Raw genomic sequence first — 11,286 nt, 5'->3', positions numbered from 1 at the left:
TATATAGCACTCCAAGCCCAATATAGTGCCACCTAGCGTTTAATAGATTAGAACGACGTCGATCTACAAGTTCACGTAGTAGACAACTGCATATAATTTTTAAGTTTTTTTTTTATCTAGCATCATGTAAATGCAATTAGAAAATGTTTCTGATATTAACGAACAGCTTAGGCTTACTAAAGACATTTTAGTAATTTTGAAACTGATTCACGTGCGAGTAATGAAAACATAACCTTTCATTTTTAAATTTCTTTACGATTTGACGTACTTCATACGATTCCCCTTATTAGAGATTAAATATCATAAACAAATATACACATTTACTTTTAAGAAAACGGAGATACCTTGCTTCACGATGTTGGAAAAATCTTCCGGGGGAGAAAATCAATTATCGAAAGAGGATTATTTAATAATGCGTGCTAAAGAAGCATTATCAAGTGACATTTATGCAGCAAAGTCCTGGCTTATCACCGCTAAATCATTATTTCCTCATAGTGCGAAAGTTCAGGTATTTAACGTATTTAAAGTTATTATTTTGTAAATAAATATTTATTATTATTTTTTGTTAAATACTTCTTTTAATATAAAGATCATTAAAGTTGTAAAAATCATAAAGGTAATATATAATACATAAAAATCATTATATTGTTCAGTTTGAAGCGTACCGAATAGAAAAGCTATCAAAAAACGTCAAGGAAGCTGCAAAATGTTTTAGTGAAATGTACGTGTAATACTAATAATTATTTAAAATTAATTTATGAACTTGACGAAAATTAAACTTACATTTTTTCTTTTTTTTTTTTTTTTTTTTTTGCGGAAAAGCAGATTTCAGAATTTTCCAGATGATCGAGATATTTGGAAAGAAATTGAAATGGTTACTACATGTTTACGTTCCGAACAATGTGATCCAGAGACAGAATTTTTATGTCAAATGTTTCAACATATCCCTCAAGATTTACAGCATCGTTTATTAGTTATGACAGCTGATCATAGTGAAGATACAATGGAACATTGTAAATTGTTACTTCTTTTAATACGTAAATTTCCTCAAACTACGCCAACACATGGAGTCAGTAATTTGAAATAGAGTTTCTTTATACAGGGTGATAAAAAGAAGAGTTCGATATTATTTAATTTACGCGAAAAAAATTGGTTTTAGGACTCATATTAATTAGACATTCTTTACTAATTTCGATGAGTACTATAAGCCTTTTAAATATCAAACTATTTTCTTTTTATCACCCTGTATACATTATAACAAAGATGTACACATATATTTATTTAAGATATAATTTATAATTTTTAGCCGCGTTTGGTGGAGACTCTACTCACTGCAGAAAAACATAGTCATCCGGGACGTGCTGTAAATGGTTTTAGACGGTTATTAGCTTGTGATGCATTACCATTACTTGGAGCTGCTCCTGTTGAACTGAACCCTCGTCTTGGATTAAGATTGCTCTGTAAAGCTGTGGAATTTTATTTAGCATACATACAGCATCCGCAAGATATACAAATTCAATATCCATGGGATAGACTTTTCCATGTAGTTGAATTAATCGGAAAAAAATTAGGATGGGAATTAAGCAATTTATTTTCCATGCCTTGGAATCGGGAAACATATAGCGAGAAACTACAACAGTATGCAGCTGTACATGCTGCTAATTTATGTGAAGAAGTTGTTGTACGACAATTATTAATGTGTGCAATTGTAGTATTATTAAGAATACTAAATGAACATGCAATGCTTATTAATAATGGAGAAACTATGAACTGCTTAGTAGAAGCTTTTGGAGAGCTAATTTCTTCTCTTACTGGTATAACATTTTAACTTTATAAATAATAGAGTTATAGCAAATATTATAGACAAATATTATAGAAAAGTAACAAATATTCTTTTTTATATTTAGAGCCAAAATTAAAAAAACGAAAAAGGGAAGATAACTCAGGAATTGTTGTAACTAGTGATGGAGACTACAGTGGCAATGGTCTCGGTTTTGCAGTTAAACTATGGGATTTATTGCACAGTAGTGACTATTTACAAATAGAGATAGATAAACTTAATCAACAGGCACGATTGGATGCATGGTTAAATCCATTTGCAACTGATTTAGCTATGTATAAAGGCTTGCATCATGAAGTGTTAACTAGATTATCTCAAGAAGGTTCCTCTTTGTCTACTCATCTGCGATTTGCTAGTACTTGCTTTTTTTTAAAAGATTATAAGGTATGTCGTCTTTTATATTATGCAAATGTTATATATCTATCAATATATTTATAATATAAATGAATTATATAAAATGTTATATAAAAATGGGATAAAAATTTAATTGAAACATTTTTTATAGGGTATGTTAGAATATATTGTTTTAGTGGCAAGCTCTTTACCTTCAGTATGCGGGAAAGTATCTCATAATTTAACCGTTCCATCTACGAGACATTTGCATTACCTATCCCTCGCACGTTACCCTGTTTTACAATATTGTTGCAGGTTACTTCTTTTAGCTATAAAGGTACCGTATAATCCGCTAATATTATTATAATTGGTAGAAAACATTATTCTACAATACGATTATTTCGTAACGATTTTAAACTTAAAGATTGTAATTATTTAATTTGGCTTTTAAATGTTTATAATTTATATATTTCAGGAGAATTTTTCTATACCCGGAACTGTAGGAGATTTGGCTATTGGACATGCATTAGTTTTAATGCAGATTGATTGGCCGCAAGAAGCTAGCACATTATCTATAATTACTGAAAGAATTATTAATCGTGGATCTTTTGTATATCCATTATTTCAATCATATATTATATGCGTAGATATTTTAGAGGAATTAACGTACTTATGGACAGAACATGGTGGTGGTGTATCTTTAGATATCGCTACTGGTTCAGGAGTATTACAAAGTATGTATATTTCATTAAATTATTATTGTACAATAGTACAATATTCTTTTTATAGGTCGACGTATTACAACACGTGGTGCTGACAAAGGAGTCCGTGAAGAAGTGAAACAAGCTATGCGACGCCAAGCAGCTCGAGACGGTGTTGATCCATTAGATGAATTATTGCAAAAATTTATTGTCAATGAAAAGAGCGCAATTTTACATAGTTTAATTATACAGTAAACTATTATTTCACTTAATTCATTTCTGAAATAAGTAACATATACACACATCTACAGTTATTTTTTTTTTTATCATAAGTATCTGTAAATAAGTGAATGTTAGATTTTTATAAATTATTTTATCGGGACTATAAAGCATGTACAGATTTACATATTTTCATATATATAATGTATTATTTAATTTCTTGGCTTCCCACGTTTTCTGTCAATTTATATAACAAAGTAATTACAAAATACAGCTCAAATAAAAGTCCATATATGTGTATTAACGAGTAAATCATATTTATATTTTAAATACTTCCACTTGTATATAAACATTATCATTTTCTTATATAATTTTATTTATTAGAACAAATTTAAAATAATTAACATAAGTGTAAACATTAATATTACAATAATTATTCTTCTTATTTCTTCCAATTTAAAAGATAAGAAAGATGCTAGAAGAATATTTTTGTATACAAAAATAAGTTTTTACCTTCATTATTCAAAATCAACTTAAATATTGCTTATATACATTTCTTTTAAGTTAAAACCAATCAAGGAAATAATTTATATAAAAACAGTTATAAAATATAAACATACCTTTTTTCATGGTCTTTTAACTATTCATCAATATATTACAATAAAAAAAAACAGGTGTTACATGGTTGTATCGAAATTTTGATACAGTGACAGAAGAGTGAAAAATATAAACTTCATAAATTATATTATTTATGCTATTAACTGTAAATGATGTAATAAAGAAATTGAAAAGATATATACTTTTTTCAATGTAGAATAAAGTATGTCTTTTCACAAAAGATGATAAAATAAACCTTTATAACGAGGATGTCTACAGTACATTTTTTAGCATATATTTTATCTAATGTAAACTCCTAACTGAAGGGCACTTTGAAGTAATACTTTGATACCAGGCATAAAAGAAGATATCTGACTAAAATCTGGACCTGATACTAATTGCGTATGTAAACTTAGACCACTAGAGTAATTTCCATTTTGTACCATCTCTGATATTTGATGTAATCCTTGAATGGTATTTTGTGATAACTAAAAAGTAATTTAAAAAATTGTAAATATAAAAGCAGTTTATATGCATGAAATAGTATGATAATTTACGTACTCTATTTTCTCTGAGACAATCATATAGTATTTCCAATTTTTTAGATACATCTTCTATTTTTCTCTTAATTTGCTGAAATAAAAATAAAAAAAAACAAATTAACTTGTAATATGTTATTATATAATATAAAAGAATACATAATACAATAATATTTAATTTAAATGAATTAGTATATACCGGATTTGTAGCACTTTCAAAGCATTGCATTTTCAGTTCATCTAATACAGTTTTCAAATGCATATGTTCCTCAGGTATTGGTGGTTTTGTTTTTTCAGGTTCCATAGCTTTTGCTACTGTTACAGGTTGTGCAATATCAACAGGTTTATTATATTGAGTACTAGCACTTGGAATGTTATGAACATATTGCTGTGGATTATAAGATGCCTGAGAGTCATTGTAATAATTATCTTGTGGTAATATCTGTAATAATTTATAAGATATTGTAATTACTATAAGAATAATAAATATGATATATTTAATTTTTGTATATTTACATTAGGCTCAGGTTGTGGCATTGTATTTCGCAAAGGATGTAGTATTGGACTTTGAGGTTGAAATTCATATTTTGGCTGAAAAAATTATTAAAGTTATAATTATATAATATATGTTATATATAAATATTTATCTATACTATAATTTTATTATTTTAGCAAATATTGTCATAATACAAATAACCATGAAGTATATAATACTAGTCTTTGTATAAAAAGCAGTTTATAGCAGCTAAATATGAATTTTTATGTTACATATTAGTTATCTTAATATTCACACAAATGCTATTGTTAATCTAGGATAAGTAATGTCATTATATATCCATAATAATAGTTTTGAAAAGATATATACGTAATATGGAAGGCATATAAGAAATAAATAAAAATGGCAAAGAGGGGAGTGGCACTCTAAACGTTGAAAATTAACGAAACTACCTTTACATTTATATTCTTCAAATGTTTTGCTTTCCATTTCCGTGTACCAGCATGTTCCGCAAACATTTCACTTTTGTTGTGTAGTGCCAATATTGGCTATATCATTTAAATATATACATACATATATACATGTTATCAGTCTTTATTTTAATAGCCATGCATTCATTTGACTTCGAGTACATGATATAATTACTCCTTATCATACTGATTAAATTGTTTCATAGAGAATAATAGATTAATATATAGTAAATTACCTGTGCTCTAGAACTTTTGGCCATTGGTGGGTCATTCCATCCAGATGATTGTGACATTGAATTATAACTACTTTCACTGTTGTATGCTGACATTTGGGAAATCGGTTCCGGATTGTATTGATTATATGCGTCTACTTGAGAAGAATTTTGAGACATAGACATCATACTAGATGATAACGGTGGTTTAAAAGATTCTGTTTCTTTCGACGGTAAGTTCATGAAATTATGTGATTGACCTGGAAATGTGTTGCCAGGAACAGGTGCTTGTGGCTGATATGGATACTGTACGTTGTATCCTGGTACAGATCCAGTTTGTTGAGAAGAAAATGCTTGTGGTTGTTGAGTAAAAGGTTGTTGAAAAGCACTTTGACCATACGATGACGTAGACTTTACAGATGGATCTATAAGATATTTGGATCTTGATTGAGGTCCAACGCTAGACGGTCTTGAATTACTAGTAGTATTTGATCCAGATGTAGGAGGGGGCGGAGGAGGGGACTGTAAACTGCTTTGTTGTCCATATGGGCGTCCTGTTGGATATTGATCGTAATGCGTCGATTGTGTTTGAGTATGAGCAGAAGGTGTTACAAAAGATTGTGTTGATTGAATATTATACGGAGTCGATGCTGTTCCAAATGATTGTTTAATAGGAGTAGTATTCCAATTGTAATTAGGAGATCCACCAATTGCCGATGTAGTTTGTGATAATGAATTATATGTATTTTGAAAATTCTGATTTTGTAAAGGTCTATGAGTTTGTTCATTATAATTTTGTTTTATTGGCGCTTTCTCTATGATTCTGTTGCACTCTTCAATATAACCTAAGGCTCTAGAAAGCCTAAATCGTAAATTTTTGATCCTTTGTTCCTTGCTACTTTCAAGGTAACTCAGAGCTGATTCAAGATTTCCTTCAGACGCTAGCATTTCAGCATATTGAGTTAGAACATTAGCAATTTTACCTTCAATATCAGTTTTTCTAATACCTTGAAATTCTAAAGCTTTTTGCATTATTATAATCAATTCCACAATTTCTTGGACTTCAGCCCCAGATGCTTCTATTAATTTATTTAAATTACCAGAACAGATATAGCATATTTGAGCTTGTTTTTTTAAATCAGGATTTTCGCTAGATGCTAAACGATCTCCCAGCATGTCTAAAATATTAAATAATATATTATAATGACGCTTAATCATAATCTGAGAAAAAAAAAGAATTTATCACTTACCACACAACGTTGATCGTTCTTGACCATGTGTAAATATACCTATTAATACTTCTTTCCAGCAATTTATATCAACATTTTTAACAATATCAGTCCAATTTTCACTAACTAATGAATTTATAATTGAATTAAGTGCCCCAGTATGTTCCGAGAAATACCTATATTGAGTTTTTGCTAATAATTCGGGTCCTCCAGTCATTGAAAGAATAATTGCATCTGCATATTTTTTACTTTTAAAACATAAAGATACAGCAGCTTCAATATTTCCCAAAAGAATTGCTTGTGCAATAAGTCCATCATCATCTATAATGAATAAAATGATAATTTAAATATCTAAAACTTGTTTACCTTTGGTAGTAGATTACAGATTAATTTAATTATTATGTGAAGTATTTATACTATGTAAATATCAAGATTTATTAAAATTACCATCAGAAATATTTATTTTGAAATTATTATTTGTAGACATTGCAGAAGCTGTAGATTTTTTATGTTGTTCTTGAACAATAGCATCAAATACTGCACCTCCATCTATATTACCATTTGTTACCTATTACATTACAATTAAAATAAATTTAATTTGTATTATTTATTCTATGTAATATTTTGTAGGAGTAATTGTAATTAAAGCTTACATTGTTAAGATTAGCAATACCTCCTGCAAGTGTACTTATTTCATCCTGAGGTACAAATTGATTTAATTTGTTATTCATTGCTTCTATATTATATCCTAATAAATCCAATATGTCTTTTGTGACATTATTGTTAAAATATGCTTTAACACAACTCCAAATTTTTTTAGTGTGTTCATCTGTTGTATTATCGATTTTTCCTTTACAATAATCAGCATATTGTTCACTCTTAAGGGTTTCTTCTAATTCATTTGATCTTCGAAGGAGATCTGGTTGTGTAATTACTTGTGATATTAATACTTTTCTATTTGAATTCATAGGTAAATTTGGGTCTGCTGTTTCATTTTCAAAAATTATTAATTTACCACCGAACTAAAAAGGAGTAAAAAATTAATAATGGTATTAATAATTATAATTTCATTGAAAAAACAACTTATCGTTTCTATCAATAATATATTCTTACACCAAATGAAGCTCCAAAAGGTTTCTTCAACCATTTTGGTGCTTTTGTCAAAATTGCAATTGATTCTGTTTGAACTGTAGGATGGGGTTGTGTAAAAGGATCCATCCCAGGAAATGAATCAACAATTTTGTTCGATGTTTCATTAGATACTTCTTGTCTTCCACCGAGTAAAGAATATATGGCTGCATGCCCATCGAAACTAGTTCCAACAATTAAACCTGGATGTCGTGGACACCATGAGACATCAAAGTTCCATTGATTTGTTTGTGTTAATTCACATATTACTTCTCCATTCTAAATTTATAAATAATTTGTCATTATTAATTATAATTAAAATACATAATCTTCTAAAAAGTAAATCTTATATACCGGTTCATTAGAATTTGGATTCCAACATAAAATTCTATTATCTTTTGCACAACTTAAAAGAAGATCTGGATCATGAGGGTTCCATGCTATTGAAAGAACACCTCGTTGATGATTCTGTAATGTCTTTAATGGTGACGTGGCAAATCTTAAATCCCATAATTCAATAACAGGAGCTTGATCATCTTCCGATGCTAAGCATAATTGTGTCGCAACATTTGGATGCCATTGAACTACTTTCCATCGTACCTTCAGGCATGAAATTATAATTATTCTGTGAATATTGTTTTTAATCAGTATTTGTTTCTATAAAAAATAAAAAATATGCTACCTTTGAATTGGCATCTGTTAGTTTGATTATTGGTTCATTTTTTCTTAAATCCCATATAACACAACGTTGTAAAAATGTGGAGGCAAGAATATGTTGTACTAGAAAGTATAACAAATATTTTTGCTATCAATTTGCATATTATACAATATATAATATGCAAATTTATTCTGAATTATATATTATAAAATAATAACCTTGTTTGTTCCACGCAATATATTGAACATCTTCTAATGGTTGACTTTCAGATCCAGGTTTCATTGGAGTGTTAATATTTACTACATCCCATATATAAATTTGGCTTTCAGTTGCACCGGTTGCTAATAAATTTGCTTGAAATGGATTAAAATCCATTGCCCTTACTGGACCTGTATGTCTATCTGGACTACTTATTAAACAATTGTTTTCATTGTTTAACATTTTAGAAGCTGAATAGATTTGTATCGCACCATAATCGCAACCACCAACAATTATACCTGCCGGATTATTACCATATGCTCCCCAAATTATTTTATGATATCTGTTAAAAATTTATAAATTTATTAAATAATATATTTTTAATATCGAAAGTAAGATTACAAAGAAGAAAAATAATTAAAACCTGTGATCACTGGCCACGCTGGCCTTCAATTCCATTTCATATCCTGGCTGTTGTAAATTAATTGAATACAAATCAAGACTAGCAGAAGTATTAAAACTAGCATCCAGCTGTTGAGCTGCGGTTCCAGCAGCTAATAAGATTGGATATTGGGCAGGCGGAGACCATGCCACATTGACAGTTTTTAATAACTCCTTAACCTTCATCTTTGATATCTTGTAACATAAATGATACAAAAATAATAAACATAATATATAAAAGTATATAAGACAATACATATAATAGATAAATGATTATATAGATAGCATATCATTAATGTGAACCTATTGAAATTTAATTATAATAAACTAATGTTTTATATTAAATTCTTTAGTATTTTTACTAGTATTTTTATAGTATAATTAATTTATTATAGTATATAATACTTATAATGATATTTATAATGAATTTTAAAAAACTGTTCATTATTTACTATAAATAGAAATATAATAGCTTATTAAAAAATTTCAGCATATTAAAATACGTCATACATTTAATTTTTCATTTTATTTTCTCTCGTTAACTGGAACTGTCAACAATCCTTATGAAAAAATATAAGCATGTGATTTTAGATATAATTTGTTTTTTTTAATTGTAATATCATTATGTAAACATTAAAATTATTTCATTTAAATTTTATTAAAGTTTTTCTTTAAGTAAAGTTCAGCGACCTATTACATTCAGTTCTGTCATACCTCTCAATGTACAATACTTTATTATAATAATATTCATTTAACAATAATATGATTTATTATTTCTTACCTTAATATAATCGAGTGAAGAAAAGTATTCTAAGATTGATATAAAACAGTTTTAGTTATGTCAAGCAGATTGCTATCAGCCGTTAATCTTCCAACGTGGCGAACTGCATATATAGACAAGTGCTGACATCTATTATTATTTCTACTATTTATTATTATCATGGTTAGTGAAATAATATTTGTTTATTTCAATAAGAACTTAACAAGTCAAAGAGAAAATAATATGAGACCAGGTTACTAAAAAATACAGAAGTACATAGAAGCTCATAAGTCCACTTTTCGCATAACCGCATTCATTGTAGTTACTAACCTGAAAATAAGTGGGCGATAGCAAGTACTTAACGCGATGACAGTACAATACTAACAAACAATACAGTATTTTTTGATAGTATATACAGTATATGATATATTCTTTGAAAGTAAATGATACTATATAATATACTGTAGAAAAATTTTAAATAAAAATTATATTTAATTTTTGGTGTATAAAACATGTGTGTGCCTTCAGAAGTGCATTTATATATACATTTTAAAAAGTAGCGATTATTAAAAATTCAAGTACAAGAAAATCAAGACGAGAAGATGGTAAATCCAACGATGATCACCTGTAACAAAAAGAAAACTATATTAGTCATACAATCAAGTGACAACATAGCCTGACATATAAATCGTCCTATTCGCAGATGCACTTTTCAATTAAAATCTATATTTATTTTTATCAAATCTCTATTTACCGTTGCAATGAAATTAAATTTAAACGCGTGATTTTACATTTACATAAAATATATATATAAAGAAAAAGGAAAAGTACAAATATTAAGTTACTAAAAAAAATAATATCTAATAATTATTATGAAATACTTTTAAACTGCATTATATAGAAAAAGAAAAATTGCAAATGTAATAAAATACGATCAAAGTAAAAAATTTTAAAGACGAAAAAAGAAAAAAAAAATTACTGTAATATTTACCGAACGTTATTTAGGCTTCAAAATTTAATAATACAAAAATTTTACTATTTTTGACTCTGACTAAACACATATGCATCTTTTTGACGATTTTGAAGGACACAAATTTGGTGCCCCAAGGAGATGGAATGGTCCATCATCTCCAATTACAACTACAAATTAATGACGAGCAATAAAGTAATATAATAAAATATAAAATATGACTAGAGAGCTATTTCCGAAAAGTTCGAACTTGCTGTTGAACATTTGAAAATAACTCAATAGTCTCAATAGTAGTTGCCCTCTTCAGCCACAATTAAGTGGGGGCCTCTTCGGCATAATGCCTCTTCTTTCTTCATGCCCTAAACGCTGCTGTGAGGCTTTTTCTAAGAGCATTTTTTAATACATTTCCTGAACAATCGCATCCCAAAAAAATCCACAAGTCGTACTGTTACATTTACTCGAATGCCTCAACAGATATTTGATCTAATCGATGAA

General features: G+C 28.2%; 2 protein-coding genes across 4 annotated transcripts; one reads left to right on the top strand and one right to left on the bottom strand.

The window, feature by feature from the left end:
* The first annotated feature begins 26 nt into the window (after positions 1 to 26).
* LOC122517564 (integrator complex subunit 10) lies at positions 27 to 3,393 on the top strand. Of its 3 annotated transcripts, none has more exons than XM_043636017.1 (9): positions 27 to 217; positions 332 to 508; positions 654 to 721; positions 826 to 1,069; positions 1,307 to 1,814; positions 1,908 to 2,224; positions 2,346 to 2,510; positions 2,649 to 2,907; positions 2,963 to 3,393. In XM_043636017.1, the coding sequence occupies exons 1-9, from the start codon at positions 131 to 133 to the stop codon at positions 3,127 to 3,129; spliced, it is 1,992 nt and encodes a 663-aa protein (XP_043491952.1). In that variant the 5' UTR covers positions 27 to 130; the 3' UTR covers positions 3,130 to 3,393. The 3 variants fall into 3 exon arrangements, with proteins under 3 accessions (XP_043491952.1, XP_043491953.1, XP_043491954.1); XM_043636018.1 differs by having other exon boundaries at positions 30 to 126; XM_043636019.1 differs by having other exon boundaries at positions 50 to 75.
* A 427-nt stretch (positions 3,394 to 3,820) lies between these two features.
* LOC122517700 (protein transport protein Sec31A) lies at positions 3,821 to 9,975 on the bottom strand. The gene is made up of 14 exons (XM_043636221.1): positions 9,843 to 9,975; positions 9,045 to 9,256; positions 8,641 to 8,963; positions 8,447 to 8,544; positions 8,119 to 8,364; positions 7,750 to 8,043; positions 7,290 to 7,658; positions 7,084 to 7,204; positions 6,658 to 6,957; positions 5,432 to 6,585; positions 4,746 to 4,820; positions 4,429 to 4,671; positions 4,252 to 4,323; positions 3,821 to 4,178 (listed from the first exon to the last, which is right to left on the bottom strand). Exons 2-14 carry the CDS (start codon positions 9,245 to 9,247, stop codon positions 3,990 to 3,992), a joined length of 3,687 nt encoding a protein of 1,228 aa, XP_043492156.1. The 5' UTR covers positions 9,248 to 9,256; positions 9,843 to 9,975; the 3' UTR covers positions 3,821 to 3,989.
* Between the last annotated feature and the right edge of the window lie 1,311 nt (positions 9,976 to 11,286).

This window comes from Polistes fuscatus, unplaced genomic scaffold, assembly GCF_010416935.1.
Source record: "Polistes fuscatus isolate 324 unplaced genomic scaffold, CU_Pfus_HIC Scaffold21, whole genome shotgun sequence".
NCBI classification, from domain to species: domain Eukaryota; kingdom Metazoa; phylum Arthropoda; class Insecta; order Hymenoptera; family Vespidae; genus Polistes; species Polistes fuscatus.
Note: the sequence above shows the minus strand (reverse complement) of the source record. Positions and strands in the feature narration are given on the sequence as shown.

What these genes read in the sequence shown, in the direction of transcription:
- LOC122517564 (XM_043636017.1), top strand. Translation starts at nt 131, where the DNA reads ATGCAATTAGAAAATGTTTCTGATATTAACGAACAGCTTAGGCTTACT. An exon ending in CTCATAGTGCGAAAGTTCAG is followed by an intron (nt 509 to 653) that starts GTATTTAACGTA and finishes TATATTGTTCAG; the next exon opens with TTTGAAGCGTACCGAATAGA. An exon ending in TACTTCTTTTAGCTATAAAG is followed by an intron (nt 2,511 to 2,648) that starts GTACCGTATAAT and finishes TATATATTTCAG; the next exon opens with GAGAATTTTTCTATACCCGG.
- LOC122517700 (XM_043636221.1), bottom strand. Translation starts at nt 9,247, where the DNA reads ATGAAGGTTAAGGAGTTATTAAAAACTGTCAATGTGGCATGGTCTCCG. An exon ending in GTATTGCTAATCTTAACAAT is followed by an intron (nt 7,205 to 7,289) that starts GTAAGCTTTAAT and finishes GTAATGTAATAG; the next exon opens with GTAACAAATGGTAATATAGA. An exon ending in ATTGTCTCAGAGAAAATAGA is followed by an intron (nt 4,179 to 4,251) that starts GTACGTAAATTA and finishes ATTACTTTTTAG; the next exon opens with TTATCACAAAATACCATTCA.